We start from the raw sequence: 21,998 nt of genomic DNA, 5'->3' as shown, positions 1-21,998 counted from the left end.
TATACTCTTGTACCTTTTACACTTCAATCTAAAATGTTGACACATTACATGCGGTGTAATAGTAATATTTGAATACATTATGATATGATAATACCCCTGTCTAAACGAGCATGCTCTTATATTTACGGAAATACGATATAAATGTAAACACATACAAGACACCTACACCAGTAAACCTCAAATTTCTAATTTTTACTAACATTTTCATTTGTATATAATGGACGTCTTCGGGTATATATAATGCAGAACAAAACGGACGAATTAAAATCGAACAAGTATTACGGATGCATTACAAATTCATTTTAAAATTATAATATATAAAACATTATTTTTTTGTATTTCATAATGATCCAGTTTTGTGTATTTACTTTATTTTATTAATAATTGTTAATATTACACTTAATTATTTACAAATTACATAGATTTAAAAGTGTCTAATTTACAAAATATATTAATTATTTACCTTTTTCATCTCCTCGTGTATGATCTGTATCGGGTCCGGTACCTTTGGTTGCTGTAGATCCTCTGTTACGTATCCATTGTACATCTGTACCTTCTTGTACATTTTGCCAAGTACATAAATCATATTCAAAATCACAGTTGCCTGGTGGAGGACATTTTTCATTTTTAATAATGACATCATCTAATGCTATATCACCACTATTGAGTTGTTTAGTAACAGCTTCAAAAACAATCTAATAAATAAAAATATTTAATCTAATTATTAAAATATTGTATTGTTATTTAGATACACTAGTTAATGCAATAACTTTCAAATACTCGGTTAATGTTACCTATGGTTCCAAGATGGCGGCTTGTCTGATTCCAGCAAATAGAAGAAGGGAAACAGTGGGGACGCACGTTCTAACCTAACCTGTTCTAATAATTTTGTTGGTAATAATTATGGTAATTTATTAGAATAGGTTAGGTTAGGTTAGAACGTGTGTCCCCACTGTTTCAGAGACGAGCCGCCACATTTGCTACCATAGGTAACATTAACGTAAAAATCCTCTTAGTGCCCACAGGATGGAAATAGCAAAAAACTACTATTATTAGCATTTTGTTTTTATTCAATTTTAATAAGCTTTGGAATTTAGCAATTTTAAAATGAGAAATTATCCTTAAATTAATTTGAATGTATTAGTAACGTATCACTGTATTAAATACAACAAATGAGAGCATATTCCAAATTATATTTTAATCTACAAAAATATATCTATAATAAATCTGTAATAGTCTAAAAATATCAATTAAAATTAATTTTAAATTTTCGTTATATTAGTTTATATTGTAAAGTTACTTTCACAAATGTAATAAAAAATTTTTCTCACATCGTGTCCATTAGCCGACAGAGCAGAAACTTGAGCAATTTTCCATTTGCCTCCGTGGTTTCCTCTTATAAACCATTTAGGAGTCTCCAGACTTCCATCTTTTGGCCTTATATATAAATTTAATCCGCCAATATCAGAACCGTGTACAAAGTACCAAAACTGAATGCAGAAATCTTCATTTCCCGACTGTGGTAAAGGAGGAGATATCAAATATGCAGAATTCCCAAATGGTTTTCGACCTTGCTGAGATGATTTCACGATCATGAAGTGACCTTTAAAAAATTATAAAAAGAAATAATTTTAGGCTCTAGCATAAAATTACACAAACTATTTTAGCACATTTGAAAAGTACTGATTCGGGCATTTTTCCAGTCAGATATATAATAAACGTATTGTATTATGCCGTGTCTTCGAGAGTTGCTTTTTGCGTGGCAGGTTATTTATGACCTGGTGTTATAACAGCCAATGCAGGTCATTAAATTTAATATGAAATGGCAGCATAACTGCCTATCTCTAGTCTAATTAATTTCTAATATTTAATTATAGCCTTTACATAACCCAAAAATTTGGCATGTTTATTATATAATGGGCTATGGTTGTTGATGTTTATATGTAATATGTGTGAACACAAGTTTGGAAAAATGTGTGATCACAAGAGACACTAAGATGCTATCAGAACGAGTGCTAAACACAGACTGATGGAGCATGCGCACAATACGGGACTTCCCTTCTCCTCATCACTCATTAAGCAAATCATGTTTTTACTATTTGTTTTGCTCATTATGCGAGGTGCTCGTTGATGTATTGTAATGTATTGTCGTTGATGTATTGTATTGTTGATGCATGATGTATTTATAATTAATGCTTTGTTTATGGATCGTTTTTAAAAAAGACTATGATCAGATTTTATCTTGCAAGGCAGCAAAGAATTTTTGCCACATAGATAACAAAAAACATCAAGAGATTCATACAATGTGTACAGTAGACCCCCCCTATAACATGGGTTCATATAACACGGATTTGTATAACACGGCAAAAAAATTGCAATTGTATTCGTGTAACACGCTAAAAAAGACTCGTATAACATAGTAAAATGTCATCGCCGACTTGTGTCGCGACAGCATTGGTCGAATCCGGACCAATAGCGGATACTGTACAAACCGTTGATTTTAAACGAGCACTGGACCTACTAAAAAACGTTTATTATTCAACGGCCATAAAATTATATTTTTATTAACGATGTCTTCAAGGTTAAGTTATTTTTCAGTGAAAAATTTGCCGATCAGGAAACACGCGTCCGCCGTTCGACGAGACGCTCCGCGACGAAAACAAGCTCGAGCAATGGCATCGTCAAACGGTGCACACTCGGTAAGTAATCCTACAACTTTTTGTTTATAGCATAGTTTATATGGATTATTCCCAAAAAATTATACGTGATTTGGAAATGTTGAGTCAAATTAGTTTAGAATCGATTAATTTTATGGAAGAAAACCTTTCAAACAGCCGTAGCACCTAAACTGCACACGTGCCAGGCTGCGATTGGCTCATGTATTTAAGTGACTTGTACAACACGGATTCATATAACACGAAACGTATCTACAGTGTTATAGGGGGGTCTACTGTACTCAGTAGAGAAAGAATACAACCTTACTACAACACCTAAGCATTTACTTAGGTGTTGTAGTAAGGTTGTAACATCGAAAAAACTTAAAAGTTTTAGTAACAGTTTTAATAAACATAAACCTGCATCAATCCAATAGGTTTTATAACCATTTCAAGGTAATGAATAACAGTGTTAAATAAATAAATAATAATAATAATAATAATAATAATAATATATTAAATAAAATATAAAATTGTTTATGCTTTTATAACAATAAAATCAAAATATAAACGATAGCATTATTATTAAGCTTAATATGTTACATGAATATTAACTTGTGATTATTGTACAATAAGTTAATAAATTCGTTGAAAATAAATTTAATTATAACTTACTTTCAATTATCTAACTAACAACAAAAATCAGAAAAGATTTTGAAATCCAAAGGATTTAATAACAAATGCAACTGATTTTTATCTGATCTTAATGATTAAATACTAATGTTATATATTCAGTATACTAGTTCTTAATAACTACCGTATTTTACGGACTATAAGACGCTACGGACTATAAGACGCACCTTAATTTTGGAGGCAATTTTTCGAAGAAAAAAGTGCATCTTATAGTCCGTAAAATACGGTAAATGATAACTGTTAAATATTTAAATTTTCATATACAAACCATCATTATTGCCAAATGTATGATCAAATTCTGGACCCAGTTTTGGATCTGATGCTGATCCATTTATTCTTTCCCAAGAGATACGGTCGGGCGATTCCATCGAATAACCGCAGAGGTCTTCATTTTCGAAATCACAAAGTGTATTTACTATGAAATTAGAAAATGTTTAGCATCTTAAAGGAATTTAATATAATTCAGAATATTTATGGTAATTATTAAATATCAAAAATAGTTTTAGCGACATTATATTTTTCGTGACTAATTGTTTTAATTTACCTCTTGACCTTTATATTCAAAAATTAAGTTCAAATGCAGATATCTCTTGTACAACACGGTTTTGATCTATCACTGTTCGAGAATTCGGGAAATCCTCCGTATAAAATTTCGCAACTTTTAAGTGCAAATTTTCTTATTCGATATATTTTTTATTCGAGTAAGCATGTGTATTACCTCAAATTTGCCCATAAATTTTAGAATATTAAAATTTTCAATTTGTTTTATGCCATTCGTCGGGTTTAACGAAAACTGACAGTGCAATTTTTTTCTTCCTAGTCCTAGATTTCCTTTCGACCAGGTATTGCTGTCGTTGCTTTCAGACTTCAGCCTTTAAGATTGTCATTATGTTTTGTTTTTTATATACATTAATCTTTGTACTTAGTAAAGTTTATTTAAACATTTTAGGTAAGTGTTATTAACCTTTTTTTTGAACTGTAATCATTCATTCTTTCGGAATGTAATTACTGTATTATACGAAGGATATCTGTATGTACATAACTTTTAAATAATTTTTCATCTTATCGTAACAATCAATAATAGAATTTATTACTATAACTTATTCATTTGATTATTGTTAATTAAACAAAAAGGAGTTCTTTGCTTTTAAATAAAAGTTAGTAATTAATATAATTAATTTTAAGTTACAAAACTTACAGGAAACAGGACAATTTCCTTCAGTTATCATCAAATCATCTACAGCAATATCTCCAACATCAACAGAATTTTTTTTTGCTCTGATAACTACAGAAGCATTTCTATTTATGTTTATATTATATGATGCAAACTGCCAATCACCAACTTGATTATTTTTTAATTGCATTAATGGTCCAATATATTTTATATCTAAATAAATAAAAATTAAAAGGTCAATTCTTAGTGCTCAAGATTCAATAGTTATAATTATTTTAATTCAATATAATTTAACTACAGTAGGGCATCGATTATCCGACTTAATTGGGGACTGGAGTTGGTCGGATAACCGAAAAGTACGAAAAAATACATTATTAGTATAGTGTATTAGGCCCGATTTAAATACTGGCCTCCCTTTCATGGTCGAGCCAGTGCTGCAAGCTAAAACATGCAAAAATTTAACAAAAATAATATTAAAGTAGCCAAGACATAACCAAATATTGTAGCGCCACATCACTAGCGGACGTTTGAATTTGCCAACAAGAATGCGGTCGGTTAACCAACCGTGATAAGTCGGTTAATCCAACCCCCGATTAACCGATAAGTCAGTTAATCGAGGGTCGGATAATCGATGCTCTACTGTATTATTAAATCTAAAATAAATATTGATAAGATTAGAGATATTCTTTTATAAATTTATCATTTTTAATTGAATTCATAAATGTGAAAATATTGTTTGGAAAATAAATTGAAACGAATTAGCATTATTGTACGTATGTTCCTACAAAGTTTAAAAATGTTATTGATTACGGAGTTATGTTATAAATAAATAAAGATAAAATGTATGCCTTCCCCATAAGCAACATTACAGATTTATGATCTAGAATTACAGAAACTGTTAAAGGTTCTGTATATGCAAAGACAGTGACAAAACTCCACCATCACCTAGACGTGTTAAGTATCACGAAATGTGATATATACAACATTTAAAATCGAACAGCATCGTTCTGATGGTCCAAGTAGGAAGCCAGTTTAGTTCGGCACCCGAAGCGGGCCTTGGCGAAGGCCGAAAACGTTCGGCAGTTTTGTTTAGTTTAATACCGGTAAAAAAGGTTTTGTTTGTGACAGTTAATTTTGTTTATTTGTGTACAGTGTCTTTCACAAAATAAATGTTTTTCAATTCGAGTTGTTACACTATTTATGTACTGTACATACTTATAAGTTAAATCAAATATTGAATTTTCATACAAATGTCATTCATTGATAATGCTGGTGATTTAAAATGCAAATTCTTAACTTTGATGTATTTATTGAGCATTTAAAAAAATTAATAAAATTGTTATTTTTATTTACGTACAAAAATTTTTTTAAATGCTCAATAAATACATCAAAGTTAAGAATTTGCATTTTAAATCCCCAGCAAAAAATTGGGTGGTTGTATTTTAACCAAAAATGAATTTTATGGATCAAGAATGCACATTATTAAATGCAGAAGTAAGTATTAATTATTGTTTTTTGTCATTTACTTTAACCACGACTAATCTCTCGTTTCATTTAATTGGATATTTTTTCTTTGTTTTTAAGGGAAGTTTTAATTTTGACGGCCAAGTACCCTACAATGAAAGGTCAATCATCAAAAGTTTGTATTCTGGAACATTGAAAGTGAATAAATGGCGAATCCTATTTCAACAGACCGTGCCTTCTATTTAATTTTTAAAGATAAAAATCAGTTTTATAAGTATAAAAGAATTCTGTAAGATCATCCTTTTAGGAAATTTTTAATATAGTTTAGATTTTAAGAAATGATTTTTATCGGGCAGTTTTAATTACTGTAAATTATTTAGTCATATTGCTCTTATAAATGTAAGCGTTTATTGTCTACTCTAATCTTCAATCTTATTATTGAAAGAGATTATATGAATTAAGATGCTCAAAATCAAATATACTAAATGTGACTAAATACATCATTTTGATAATACAGCTAACCCTTGATAATCCGACAGGTATGGGACCAAAGGGATGTTGGATTACCAAAAGTGTCCGGATTACCGAAAGTGATTACATATTTGGCATTGTTTTGCTAGCAGTAGCCTACAATATTCCTACATTTTATGAGTAAAATGCTGCCTAGGTTAATATGGAAATGAAACACCCATTTTGATTAACTAAAACATGTTTATTAAAAGAAATATGGAAGCCAATAAATGTACATACAGAACTGCTCACGGAAAACACAAGAAATGTGTGTCACCGTGTAAGAATTGGGTGGGGAGATTCGTGTTGCGACATCCTTCTGTGCAAGCAGACACGTAACGGGACGGGGACTACGGTGACCTTGACGGGAGGCGCATCAGACTACCGAGCATGTCGGATTACAAAAGCGTCGGATTATCGAGGGTCAGCTGTATTATTTATAAACTTAGTTATAGAAACAAGCTCATATGACTGTTATCTTTTCACTTTACAAACCAAAGAATTAATTAAATTCTTTGTTATCTTTTCTTTGTTGTCGTTTCCACTGCACTGTCATATTGAATTTTTATTCAATTACAAAAATATGATTTTCTCAGATGGTATGATCTATTGCAGCAATTATCAAATCCTGTCTAACAATTCATTACATTTAAAAATCAAAATAATGGTACTTACCTTGCAACAGGAGCATAGTTAAAGAAACTCGTCCAGGACCATTCAAATAATACCACATTTGAAAGCAGTAAGAATTTACTTCACCAGGGACTATCCGACTAACTATTTCACCTGCTATCGATTCCCTTGCTGGATTAAAATATGCATAATAACCTAAAAAAAACAGACAAAAATATTTAGCAATGAATTTTATAATTAGCTCTAATAATATAGATTTTTCTTATTATTTATACAATTTGATGTTAGTTTCATTATCGAGAAATAAAAGTATTGGTAAATAAGAATAATTAAATAAAATCTTACCATACGAACTCTTTTGAGTATTATCAAGAGATGGTCCTTTCTTATCAAATATGGCTACTTTAGCTTGTTTCACTTTCCAAGAATCGTCAAGTATCCACGAACATTGCGACATAGATTCAAAGTCACATATCCAATTGCTAGGCGCTGTTTAAGAAAAGTACATACCTTTTAGGTTATTTAGAAACTATCAATTATATGAAGATATCATTAAGTTAATAAAACAGTGTTACAAGTAAATTACTCATACTAATTAATTAATAATATAATAATCTCAAACAAATAAATTCTAAATAATTTAATCTGTGACAGATTATAAAGACATTCTACTGTATAGTTTAAAATTAAGAATCATAACAAGTAAAAAATTTATATTGTTTGTTTATACTATTTTTAAACTGATAAAAATGTACAACAATAAATGATTAACGCATCGGTGTTGCGGCGTTATGAGCGCAGCAACACCGATGCATTAATCATTTATTACTGTACATTGTCATAAAGTGTAATATTATTTTATAATGCACAACAATGCTTAGACTCCATCGTATGAGAAATGTGAAGGATACCAATATGTTATTAGCAAAAGAAATTACAGAAATATTAAGATTAATAAGTTAATATGCCAATACAAGTATTATATTCGACGGAGTCAAAAAAATGATTGACTATAAAAGTGTCTGTAGCAGGTTAATATATGTATGGAAACTATAAGTATGAACTAACTTGAACTTTTTTCCATCCTTACAAATCATTATTTTTATTTAGGATCTTTAGCTTTAATTCTAGTTCTTATATACTTTCTAATCCTTCTGATACACCGGGATGATAAATCAACGCCATCTCCAACCTATTAACCGGAGTAAACTTTGTTCTAAAATTTGCTAATGTTTTCGTTGCCCCTTCCGAGCACTTCCTCAGGCTTTAGATAAAAGACCGTTGCGAGCTGTATATTGACCTTCAAACCTCCCTTTTGAAGGTGCTCGATTACCTAATTCTCTAAGCACAGGCATTTCTCCGTACTATAAATCTTCAACCCGTATACCGCTTGACCTCCTAACGGTAAAAATCAGAGACAATAAATATAATATTGGAGACATAGACATAATGTTCGAAGAATTGAGCATAAGTACAGCAGTTTATAGGATACCGACGGCAGTTGCAGCGTACATTCCTATAGGATCTTGCGATCCCTTTCCGTATAAAGTAGCGGCATTCCGAGCATTAATCAGAAGAGCGTACACTCATTCTTCCACAGCACAGACATTAAGACAAGAAATAGATTATATAGAAAAGATAGCAAATGAGTATGGATACACCAACCTTATACGTATCCTCATCAGAAAGTATAAGCAACAATATCCACGAGAGGTGGACAAGGTGGGTAAGAGTGATAAAGAGAGGCACGAAGACATCATTGTCCCGGTAACGTATAACTCAATGGTAAAAGCAGTATACAACGCCGTTGCTAGGAAACGTGAGATTAGGGTTGTGTACAGGAGGTGTCGTACCGTTTTCAGCATACTGAGGAACGGGAAAGATCGTCCAAACCCTAATAGGTTACCGGGCATATACAAAGTCCCCGTTATGGAGGGAAGACTTAATAGGGAAATGGTGTATGTGGGTGCAACAAAAAGATCCTTGGAAGTATGATTAAAGGAACATAAATCAGACATAATACGGAGTAAGTTCACAACAGCCCTGTCGACTTACGCAACAGACCCTGACATCACAGTGGAGTTTGATAGGGCGCGTATCATTCTTACCACCCCGCATCAAGACCACCTTAAAATTTTAGAGGCCACGGAAATTTTTAAAGCGCAGTGCGAAGATAAGAGCATCAACTTTAAAGAGGAAATGTCCCTTTCTAAAGCGTGGAAATTCTTAATGGAAGATAACTGTAATTATATTTATTGTCTCCGATTTTTACCGTTAGGAGGTCAAGCGGTATATGGGGTTGAAGATTTATAGTATGGAGAAACGCATGCGCTTAGGGAATTAGGTAATCGAACACCTTCGAAAGGGAGGTTTGAAGGTCAATATACAGCTCGCAATGGTCTTTTATCGAAAGCCTGAGGAAGTGCCCGGAAGGGGCGACGAAAACGTTAGCGAATTTTAGAACAAAGTTTACTCCGGTTAATAGGTTGGAGATAGCATTAATTCTAGTTCTTATTTGGTACTTTATAGTGGATTTTAAGATAATCCACCAATGATTTAATACTTGCTTGTTCGATTATTTCAATTTGTAAATTCAACATTCTTTACTAAAAGTTACAAGTTACAGACATTATATTTAATTTAAAATGAGTAAAAAACAAACACTGCATTATTTTACTGTTGATAAACTTCATTTAATAACCCAAAGCACTATCTATAAAAAATTGCAAAGGTATGAATGGATTTGGGAGTAATGATTCACAGTGGTTGATTAATACTTCACTGCGCTTGACCTTTTTAGTGTTAAGAAATGTTATTGTTATGATAGAGATTTTTATAAAGTAAAAGTTTAATTATTTTGCATAAATAAGATTAGAATATAATAAATTGCATTTTTCAATTATCTAATTGTCAACTGATAATTACTGTTTACAAACTAATATGAATGACTGAAACACAGTGATAAAATTAAACAGACTTTTAATCAACACCCAAATAAAACAGAAATTTCATATCTTCTTAGAATGATATGACACAAGTAACACAAAAGAAGATAAAGAAGCTGTAGCAAAGTATTTCTCATCATATAATTATTTAAAAAATAAGATTAGTGAGATCATTTTACCTGTTGTTGGAAGTGGAGAAATAGTAGTAACTTCTTCACAGTTTTCGTCTACATAAATATCATCAATTGCATGTACAAAATCAAAAAAGGCATCCTTCTCTCCTAAGATGTATAACTGTTGAAATTATTTAAATAGATATAAGTATCATATTTGAAAAATGAAATAATTTCATAATATAATATTAAATTATGTATTAATTAAGAATAAATATATAAAATTAGTTATTTTATAATATTATAATTATATATATTTGTGAGATCCGGGGGGAGGTAAGAGGAGGACGTTCCTCCCTTCCCAGCGACGGTCTTTGACCTGCTCACTTGTCTAGGATGGGTACGCCGTTTGTTACACATTACGCGAGTGGAGGAGGTCCGTGGACCCGACGATAAGGCGAGGACGACATTTGAGTAAAGACACCATAATTAAAACGAAACAAGATTTATTAAACTTAATAAACTAACACATACATCGCATTGCTCGATCCTAACTGCTAATTCCCTCTAAGGGGGGAAAGAGAGAGCTTACAATACCGATTCCATACCTTTTTAACCGTCCTGTAGACTATGAAATAACAAAATCCGATTAAGAGCACTAAGTCAAAACCGTATCCTCAGCAGTAGCATTGAGTCGAGCCTTCTTTTAATCCAAAATCGTCAAGAGAGTCGGCGTGGTGCACACTTTGCATATAGGAGACCGGAGACTGCCCCGAAAGGGGGGAAGGAACGGCTTTTATAATTTCACGGTGGGAAAATCGATCACGGGACCGATTGTTAGGGGATAGGAAGATTAAACAATTAATATTGTTGGACAGCACGTGTAAACTTTCGTAGCTACTGCGTGAGAATGTTTTATTGTTTTGTAGAAAAAGTTATAATATTCTCCTGAACTCTGAAGTTCGTTGAGTCATTAACGGGGATAATTTGGATTAAAACTAGATAAATTCTGGATTTCATGTCACTTACCGATTTACATCATTTACCGAGAGAGAAAAAAGAAAATTAGCAATCCAATCCAGACATCTCCACCCTTATGTAAACATGCATCTTACCATGTAACCCAAATCTTTTAAAATCGCACAATTTAAGTACGATTTTAAAGAAAGGGTGAAGTGATGTGAAATCCAGAATTTGTCTAGTTTTAATCCAAATTATCCCCATTAATGACTCAACGAACTTCAGAGTTCAGGAGAATATTATAACTTTTTCTACAAAACAATAAAACATTCTCACGCAGTAGCTACGAAAGTTTACACGTGCTGTCCAACGATATTAATTGTTTAATCTTCCTATCCCCTAACATTCGGTCCCGTGATCGATTTTCCCACCGCGAAATTATAAAAGCCGTTCCTTCCCCCCTTTCGGGGCAGTCTCCGGTCTCCTATATGCAAAGTGGGCACCACGCCGACTCTCTTGACGATTTTGGATTAAAAGAAGGCTCGACTCTTTTAATCCAAATATTTAATTTTATTAAATAAACCATGATTTAATTAAAACAGATTAAATGAAAGTATTTAAAATGATTATTAAGTGAAGAAAATTGCCACTTAAACTAGTTATGATGTTCCTTGAGTTGGGTATATAAAGGGCATATTGTAACACTTATGTATTCTAAGTGGCGGCTGGATCTATGATCAATAATGGGGATAGTGTACAGTAGATGCCTGGTTGAAGGTGCATGTCTGGATGGTCTTTAGTGCTGCAGAAGAGGGAGAAAACTCAGGGACTTCTACAGAATGCTAAACAAAAGTTAGTTCTCCTGGATATTTTCTTGTAAAGGGTAGCTAGCTTCCTGTTGTAAGTGATGGTCTTATAACTTGTGTCCTGGGTGGCAATTGTCTGGATTTGCTGTCTGGATTTATCTGTGAGGCAGAAACGGTGAAGGAAAGACAACATATAAAGCCTTTAATAGTATGTGGGGAGTAGTAGCCATGCTGAGTTGCATATTGGGCGATTGTAACAAGCTTTTTTATCTCTCTCAAATGTGTCTGACGAATGGGTGAAAGCCCTTCAAATCAAGGCCCCGAACTCGGTCATCTTGAAGGAGAACAGATAGTGGGACGAGGCAGGGATGAATGTTGGGTGGTGTGTAGGTTTTCTGTAAACCTGAGTAGATAGGCATCCTTTGGATGAGGAAAGTCGGACATCCAGGAAATAAAATGTACGTTCGTTGTCTTGTTCAAGGCAGAGTCTTTCTAGTCTTTCTTTGAACTATAAATCTTACTATTCTCCCCATCCCTATTTCTCTTGTCTTATGTCACCTCCGTTTTGCATATGTGTTCAGCAACATGTTTCAGCATTTAGTGATTAGTTTGCCTGATGGTGCCTGTTCAACACAAGCAAAAACATTTGCATTTGTTATAAATTTGCTGGTTTATAGGTTTAGTGTTTTTGATTATTAAGTGAAATAACCATAACTTAATTATAATATTATAACATAAAAATATATAAATTTTGAAAAACACATTAAAATAATGTTCAGTTAAGTATCCTAATTATATCAGAATAAGAATATTTAAAGTGTCTGTTTAAAGTGTACATTTATACAGATTTCAACAGAACATAAATTTTTTTTCTATTAATACTGTATTAACTATTAATTATCTATTAATCTCTTTATTTATTGATTTTTTCCTATTTATTTGCATATTTGCAACAACAGAATAATTACTACCTACATTCTGTTTTTCTACAATAACAAATTGTGTATTTTTTTCATTAAATCAATGATAATGTATATAAAGTATCGAGTAAACAAAGTAATGTTGTTTTACTTTTGTTATAACCTCAAAAATAAGCATATATCAATATAATTTTTTATATTGTTCAATGTTATATACATTCATAAAAATATTTGAATGTACTGTGCATGTTGTGGTCTTACGCCATATTTTTTTGTATATTTTATTTGTGTATATATATATGTATATATTCTTTCCTCTTTCCCTTTATTTCTCTACCCTTTGTTCCCTGCTCTCTTTCTTCTGGAAACTTCTCCCATCGGGTGGCAACGAACTGGTTTTAAGACAAAGAAAAAGGGATAGCCTGCAGGGGCTAAAAGAGTGATAGACTGGCCTCTTTTGGGCCGAGACGACGAGCTGTGAGGGCGTGTTTAGTGAGGTCTCCAGGAATTTCGCGCCGACGGGAGCACGAAGGAGGCAGCAGACAGAACGTTACGGAATCTAGAGAAGAACTCTAGAAATCTGATACAAAAGCTCTTCTGGAAGTCTATCGAAGAACACGAAGTAGAAAATTCGAACACTACGGTCGTCGAATCTCGTATCGTCCAAGAAGGCCTGAGTTATAGCCACCATCACGAGTTCACTAGCTAAGTTTGGGTACTCGTTCTTGTCTTGTTCTGTCCTATTATCTACATCTTCTCTTTCCCTCTCTAGCATAAGTAGTTTTAAGTAATTAGTCATAAGTTTCTTTTTCGCGCCCCTTCTGTAACGCGTCGCGTACATCAATTCTTTTGTCGCGAGTTTTTCGACTACGATTCTGCCGAGTTTTAAGTGATTTTGTAAAAGGAGTGTCGGAATACAAACGTGTATCGAGAATCCTGTATAATTTAACAAACGCGGGTGAAAAATAAAATAAAGTTGTTAAAATTTCCTTTATCCTCTCGTCGGACTTATTTTTTCACCACGTGCGTTCTACAACAATGTAAATATAGTAAAACCTTACTTTGTGGCCATCTTGCTTATATGGCTGGCCTCCAAATTCCCCTGTAATTGTATAACTTTTAATATAAACCCCACGTTGATACCTAATTTAGTGGCTAAGATAGAAGTGTCCTAAAGTGATATTTATCTCTGTTTACAAGGCTAATAAAATGGGGAAACCCCACATTCCCAAACATAATGCATTGTCTAAAGTGCTTTAAATTGAATTCCCAAAACTTGGAAGCTTTTCTGGATCATTCATGATTCAGGTACCAAAGGAAAACATTTGTAACAAATCAATGCAGGCTGTTTTGGAGTAATTCATTATGTGTTTTTGAAATGTACCGACGGATGAAATCCATCTTTGAAATTCTATATAATTAATGCAAGGGACCATTCATTAATAATGTGTACAGAGTATGTGTACAGTTCGAGGAGGAGGAGGGTTGTCATAAAAACTACATCATTGCATGTGTAGTTTTCTTAGGAGTGGGTTGTAACATTATCTAAGTTGAGTCTTTTTTTGTAATATGTTAGTAACATACAAATTTGTTCTTATAAGCCTACTTATTAGTCATGTGACTAAATTATCAGTTAAAAAATACACTTCTTGAAGTCATTTCTTCATTGTCTGAGGGGTCCATGAACTGTTTTATATAAGCCATTGATTGTGCTGTTTGTAGGTATGTCTCGGTATGCCTAAAATGCCCACTAGGGGCGCCCTAGTGATGTTTTTAAATTAATAATAAATTATTTTTATTTGGAATAGGAATTTATTATTGATATAAATTTATTATTTACTTCACGGAATGACACTGCTACTGCTAGAACACCCTTCCTGTGAGGGAGAGGGTTAAGGATTACCCCCTCCCCCACGGAAACGAAATAAATTCTCCTCCCCCGAGGGGAGGGGAATTCCCCCACACGAAGGGGAAAAAATTGGAGATAATCTATAAGGAAGTGGTTCTCCTCTCTCGCGAGGAGAGGAATTTCCTCCACGGGAAGGGGAAAAATTCCCCATTGATACAAATATATTATTTATACCACGGAATGACACCGCTACTGCTAGAATGCCCGCTAGAGGGCGGCCCAGACTACTAGTACTAAATATTACATTCCTAATATAATTTTCAATACTACTTTTCAGTTTCCTTTCTACGTAAATTTCACGCACGCAGGTATAAATGTTTTATGGGTTTTTAAATGATAAGATTAAATATTTTTGTATCGACTGAGATAAAATATTACAGTACCAAAAAGCTATGAATTTAATTTTACTTACTCTATATGCTGCTGGCATATTTGTTACCAACTGTTCATGCTTTATCCACATGCTACGAAAATTAGTTACCCTGCTAATTGATGCTTTCTTACCAGATTCGTGATCTACATAACTTATACTTAATCCTTTGGTTCCTATAATATAAAACGAATTATTTAAACAAATAATAAATTATTTATTTTTATTTTAATATTGTTACATAATTTATATATGTGTGAGATAAGCAGGGGGCCAGGGGTTAATCAACTTCTGACCACTTAATCTGCACGGGCTGGTAAAACCCGATCTCGGCGTCGGTGGATGGCATAGGCGGGCAAAAAGTGAGTGGGGAGTGCGTCGGTATGTGGATGGGCATCTTTCTGGAAAAAGAGATCGACAGGTCGAAAGGTTAACAAATAAAGCATTTATTGGTTAGCTAAGGTTAACATACAAGACCATTACAAGTCTACTCGATTAAATGTGGTTAAATGCAAGTTAAATGCAAATTATACAAAGGGAAGCTTTTATCTACATTTAATCCTGTTTCTGGGGAGAGAGAGTTCACAGAGTGCTAACAAACAATACCTCTATGTGAGAATGGACAGTATACATCGACACCAATGGTATGGAAGAATCTGCAGCCGTTGAATGTCTTCTCTGATGGGATCCGAGTCCTTTGCATGGATCGTTGCGTCATTGGATCGTTTGCGTCGTTAAATTTTCACAAATATTAATTATAAAAATATATTGCTTGGCTTAACTCTATTGTCCACCAGAACTCCCCTCAGCCTCGAACGATCCCTTTACCTATAAAATTTCCGCCTACAGGGCCCTGATCCGTAGGGCCTATACCCATTGCTCTAACACTAATGACGCATTTCGTGAAATCCAGCACATCAAACGCATCGCCGTAGCCCACGGTTACAACGGTAAATTTATAGACGTGCTGGCCCAGAGAATACATGATCGCGTTGTTAACAAAGCGGTTAGTTCCAGTCCTCGTAACCTGCGAAGTAAGCAAGTTGTTGTTGATTTCGACCCTAGGTTGAGCCAAGCGTATAAAATCTTATCCAAAAAAGCCAAAGTTGGTCTTACGTACAAGCGCAACCCTTCGATTTATAAGCTTCTAACAAATAACAAGGATAAATGCAGCGAAGCCAGGATTCCAGGGGTCTACTCTGTTCCGCTGGTGGACAATAGAGTTAAGCCAAGCAATGAATTAACCTACATAGGCTCAACCAACAGATCGCTTACCAAAAGGATAGCTGAGCATAGGTACGACGCGCGCAACAAAAAATTTAATTCCACCCTAGCCCAGTACGCAAGCGAACCCAGTATAACAGCCGAATGGGAAGATGCTAGGATTACCGTTCCTATTCTTGACTCTAGCAAACTTAGAACAATCGAAGCTATAGAAATCTTTACTGAGTCCCTCAAAGGAAACTGCATTAACAGCAGGGATGCAGATTCGCTTTCCCCTGCCTGGCGGTCACTCCTCGATAACCCCCTTAATTAAATAGGCCGGTCCACCCTCTCCTTGTCCGTTTCGTTCTCTCGTGCAGTTTCTAAATTTATCAGGTTTCTTTTTCCTTTTTCTTTCTATTTCCTTTTTTCCGCCTTTCACGATTCGCATATCTTCGACAATAGTTCACGCAACTTGGCTAATCTTAAAATATTTTCCAAGGTCAATTTCGTTTAAACCTTCTCTGCTAAGACGTCACTTGTAAGAGGAAACCCCTCATAAACAATGACATCACGTAAACATTGGCCGACTTTCCAACCGTCCTCAGTGCACCTGAAGAAGGCCTTTTAAAACGGCCGAAAACGTTTGTGCTCATTAATTTGTTTGCTAGAAACAGAGTGTGAAAGGTTTTTTGTACCTACGACAAATAAATAGAACTTTTTTCTTTTTTATGTATAATAAATTAATTATTTTGGCCTTTTTATACATTAACAATCTTTGTTTTCGGCTTATGTAATGTGCATTAAGTAATTTCTGGGCTTTCAAAAAGTAAGATGTTACAGGCCTTCCAGTGAATAAGACTGTGTGATCTTTGGGTTTTTTGTTTTTTGTTTCTTGTTTAAGTAACCAAAACTATAGAGCTGGTAAAGTTCAGTCATGAATCCAACATTTAACAAGTTTAACATTAAATATAATTTCTTGTTTTATACATAATTGATATAAGCTATATAAGCATATTTAATTATTATATCAAATATACATTATACTGTGCAAAAATATAGTAAGATCAATTATAACTTATAGAGAAATAAATACTAAAGCAAAACAATTGCTAGATCAGCTATATTACTGCTATTATTAAGAATTAAAATACTAAGTAATTTGGCCTAGAGGTTGGTGTTAGGCAACATCTTTTATTAAATTTAATAATTATAATTAAATTTATATTTATTAATTAATTTAGAAGATTCTGGAAGATAAGAATTGGCCTGGAGCAGTACTCAAACCCAAAAACTCCTGCATACCGTGTGATTGCATGGCAAGTTATACTAAGATAGAGGTCCTTTACTTTCAGAACTATTAATTTAGATATGGCTCCATGGCTCCAACTAAGGATGACTCCCTATAGCTTCTACTATAGCACTCAGCCAGTTATTGCTTTACCCTGGCATGGTGTATTGTTTGGCTTTAACTATCAGGCTTATAGATCTTGATTGCTTGCTGTTCTCTCTTTTGGTCATATGTTCTTTGGAATTAAGTGCAAATTTACTACAGGAGACTCATCATACAGAAAAACTTTTTTTGATAAAAAAGTAGATTTGCACAAAAACACAATGCATTTTGAACTATATGCCCATCTTCAGTCCTTATTACATATAATGATAAACCTGTAATATAACTAATAGTGACAACTGGAATTACTAAGTGTTAAAAATGTAGGGTAAAAGTAGTATTACTGTAAAATTAAAAGAGACCTTGCTAAAAATATAGAAAAAATTGACAATAAAAGGTGTAAAAACAAATATTTAAAGATGCACTTGAACCAGTTATGGTGTGATGATGAAACAACGAAAATATTTGTTTTTTCATTGTTTTGTTATCACACTGTAATTGGTTCCGAGCGCATCATTATCATTAATCTGGTGTGATGAGTAGTTATTTACTCAAAAACTTAAACATATCATAAAAACGTATCAAACTTAAAGCATAAAAACAATAAAAACTGGTTGAAAAACATGGTAGAAATGTTAGACTTGGCGCTTATCGGAAAGATTGGTAAAAAGGCAGTTGGACTAGCGTAACTGGTTATGTAACAAAGGAACAAAGAGTGCACAAAGATTACACACAGTCTTGACTCACGGACAGTCAGTGCTGGAAAGGGGAGAGTGAAATGAGGTCATCTTCCCCGAGGGGTCAACAACGCCACCAACCTTTTATTACGTCAGAAGAACATCTACAAAACATCGCGATCGTTCATTCCAACAAGAAAATGCTTCACTGCACTATTATCGGGAAGTCCAATTGTTATGCAGTACAGTAAATTAGCTCGCCCTCCTTTTTAATTTACTGTACCGTATAACAATCAGACTTCCTGATAATAATATAGTGAAGCATTTTTTACCTTGTTTTTTAGCCAGTTTTTATTGTTTTTATGTTTAAGATTGTTATGTTTTTATGTTATGTTTAAGTTTACCCTATGTTTTTAACATTTAGTTATTCCAGTTGTCACCATTAGTTATATTACAGTTTTATCATTATATGTAATAAGAACTGAAGATGGGCATATGGATCGAAATTCATTTCCTTTTATAAAATAATAGAAAATCGACTTTTTCCATTGAAAAAAGTGTTTCTGTATGATAAGTTCTCTGTATCAAATTTGTGCTTAATTCTAAAGGCTTATAGATGTTTATATTTGTATATTTGTCTGTTTTCTTGTGGTTCCTTTCTTTTTATACCCTTTGGTCCCCTAACGGTGAAACATGACATGTGATATGGCTATCGTGAATGCATTCCATTCAAACCAGTCTGAAGAGAACAAAAAAAAATGAGAGGGAGAAAAGTTGTGGATAGAATACAGGAGGTAAACTAAACTAATTAACTGTGGTTACTAGAAGCACATACAATGTAGATATCACAAAATATAAAGTATTGTTTAAGTAAACAATTGGTTTTAAAATACAAAAATAAAATAAATTTATTTATTTAAATTAATAAATACCTATAAAACCTCCTGAATAATACCACAAACTAATGCACATTGTTGGACTATAATGCAGATGTTCACTTTCAAGGACAGCAGTCACATTGAATGCATATGATTTAATGTTTATAAGTTGCAAATACCAGCCTGAAAATTTCAAAAATTTATTTATATCAATAAATATAATCATGAAAAAGTAAATTGGTACTATAACAAAACATTCTCAGTCTTAAAAAGTTATTATTTAATTAATTATCCGAGCACTATAAATGGCTCTTGCTGGGACTTATCACATGCTATTGAGAAATCACTTAGAGACTGACGAACATTAATTATTTATTTGTAACCACGGTATGCAATCCAAGCAGACAAGCTGCCTTTCTTCAGCTGTTACAATCACTAAGTTACAAGCATGTAATCTATAATTGTAAATCCGCATATCTTCTATCAAGAACTTCCCATTAACGACTTAGTTACGAGAAATGTAAAGAATTTTAATTTTCTGTTGTTTAATCTATAGCTATATAAGTGTTAACTATACAGAAATTATTTTAAAATCAAGCTACAAATCCAAGGTAATTGGCCAGACATTACTATTATTTGTGCAATGTTTTTGGTTGGTATTAATCTGTTATTCTCTAATTACATATATTACAGACCAAGGCTTAATCAATTTGTTATTTTCTAATCTCAAATATTCAATTATAGTGCTCAGATAATTTATTAATAATAATGGAACAAGAAGCATAATATTAATTCAAGTTATTATTTATTAAAGTTATTGATTGAAGAATGAATTACATAAAGATATGAGTAACTTCAGTACAGTAGAGCATCGTTTATCCGAATCAATTGGGGACAGGGGTTGTTCGGATAACTTATTTTTCGGATAACCGATTAATGAAAAAATATATTAACCTATCCCATGTCGACATTTTTCTCCGTTGCGTGTCGCTTCGCGTGGAATTTTCGTCAATTTTAAGCCTAACAAAAATTTTTATAATAATAATCGTGGCTATTGTATCGTTAAAAATTATTTCTTTATTTTGTACAAACAAAATAAATATATTGAAAAATACAAAAACAAAAAAAATTATACTTTAGAAGTTAATCTAGTATCAAAAACGTTCGATTCGGCACTGTAGCTATATGCTATATATATTTTTTTTGTAAATATAAATTTAAGTTTAGTTTAGTTTCTTCTTTCTATTCTTTGCCTATTGTCCTATTTCCTTCTGGAACTTTCTTATTTTATCTTTCTTAATCCCTGTCCCTTGGATGGGATTACCGATTCCAAGAAATGTGCAGTAGAACAGAAGGTGAAGTAAGGCCCTGGGGCTGGTGAACAAAGGGGAGAGGACATCAGTGACCACAAGGTTTTAAAAGAGGAGTTTGGGCTCGAATTCCAAAGTGTAAGGACTGAAAAGAGGTAGTGCTCCAGATCGAGTGTAAGACAATTGGAGGCTACGAGGAACCAAGGAATTGATAGGAAGGAATTCCTATAAGAGAACTTTGAAGGAAGCTATTGAAAGAATCATACTAAACGTCTGCAGGAAGGACGAGAAATAACGTTCCGTGGAAAGCTCCGAAGTGGTGTCCCACCCAAGATTACGAACTCAAGAAAATCCCGAGTATTTCCATCTTTGTCTTATTCTATTCTTATTTTCTTCTCCCTTCTTTTAGTTGTAAGTAGTATAAGAAGTAGTTTTAAGTTTTGCCCCGTGTATAGTTGTCGCGCTCAATTAATCCGTTGTTGTTAGATCAAATTTTAACACCTGTGTGTACAGAAACCATTTGTAGCGTTGGGATCCAAAAGAAAAAAGAACCTGTTCAAAGCGATAATAAATTACTTTGTGACGAAAATAAAATCTAACTGTGTTTATTTGTACCATTCCGCTCGCGGGACTTTGTATTTGTCGCACGAACATAACAGCACGACACAGTCCGACTGGAAAACTTTCGGTTAACCGACATTTCGGTTGATCGGCTTTCGGATAAACGACACTCTACTGTATATAAATCATCATCATTTCCAATATAGAAAATTATAGAAATAATATTTTTCAGTATTCTTTTAGTATTTCCTACAATAATATAAAAAAGAGCTGAAAAATAAATATGGAATATTAAAAAATGAAAGACAAAGTATTTTCAGCAGATGATTTTAACAAAGATGTAAAAGTAAATTAGGAGGAAGCAAAAATAGGTTTTAAAAAAGAAATAAGGCACTAATATAAATTATTCCGAATTGTTAATAATTAAACAGAAAAAAATTGTAGACTTTAAATTGGTTTTAATTACTGCTAAAATAGAATAATAAAACTAAACCTATAGTAAGAACTAGCGCCGTAACAAAACTGAACCGATACCAATTTGATACTGATTATATTAGCATGTTAGAAAGTTCCCGATATATCAAAATTGGTCAGTTTTACAAACTGATAGCTGATCTTTCCTTTATTTAGTTATTTTTTTAGTAGCTAAAGATCATAACCATACCAATATATCAGTGTATTGGGATGTTCCCAATATATTGATGTTGATAACCTTTACAAATCAATTCTCTGATCTTTCATGTTTTGAAAGTGACTATTAAAAAAGCAAAGAAAAATGAGAGATTGAAACATTGGTTATTAAGAAAAATCAATTCCAACATAAGA

General features: G+C 33.0%; 1 protein-coding gene across 2 annotated transcripts in view; it reads right to left on the bottom strand.

Moving 5' to 3' along the window:
- Nucleotides 1-21,998, bottom strand: part of LOC136975275 (MAM and LDL-receptor class A domain-containing protein 1-like) — a 179,510-nt gene that overhangs the window by 9,338 nt on the left and 148,174 nt on the right. For both annotated transcript variants that reach the window (XM_067270309.1, XM_067270310.1), the window contains 9 exons: nt 19,357-19,485; nt 15,194-15,327; nt 10,253-10,367; nt 7,474-7,617; nt 7,171-7,323; nt 4,546-4,734; nt 3,616-3,762; nt 1,332-1,603; nt 464-695 (listed from right to left, as the gene is read on the bottom strand). In XM_067270309.1, coding sequence (XP_067126410.1) covers nt 464-695; nt 1,332-1,603; nt 3,616-3,762; nt 4,546-4,734; nt 7,171-7,323; nt 7,474-7,617; nt 10,253-10,367; nt 15,194-15,327; nt 19,357-19,485 — 1,515 coding nt within the window. The remainder of the gene's footprint in view (nt 1-463; nt 696-1,331; nt 1,604-3,615; nt 3,763-4,545; nt 4,735-7,170; nt 7,324-7,473; nt 7,618-10,252; nt 10,368-15,193; nt 15,328-19,356; nt 19,486-21,998) is intronic.

This window comes from Centruroides vittatus, unplaced genomic scaffold, assembly GCF_030686945.1.
Source record: "Centruroides vittatus isolate TY-2023 unplaced genomic scaffold, ASM3068694v2 contig_370, whole genome shotgun sequence".
NCBI lineage: Eukaryota > Metazoa > Arthropoda > Arachnida > Scorpiones > Buthidae > Centruroides > Centruroides vittatus.
The sequence above is the reverse complement of the archived record's forward strand: the minus strand, read 5'-3'. Positions and strand labels throughout refer to the sequence as shown.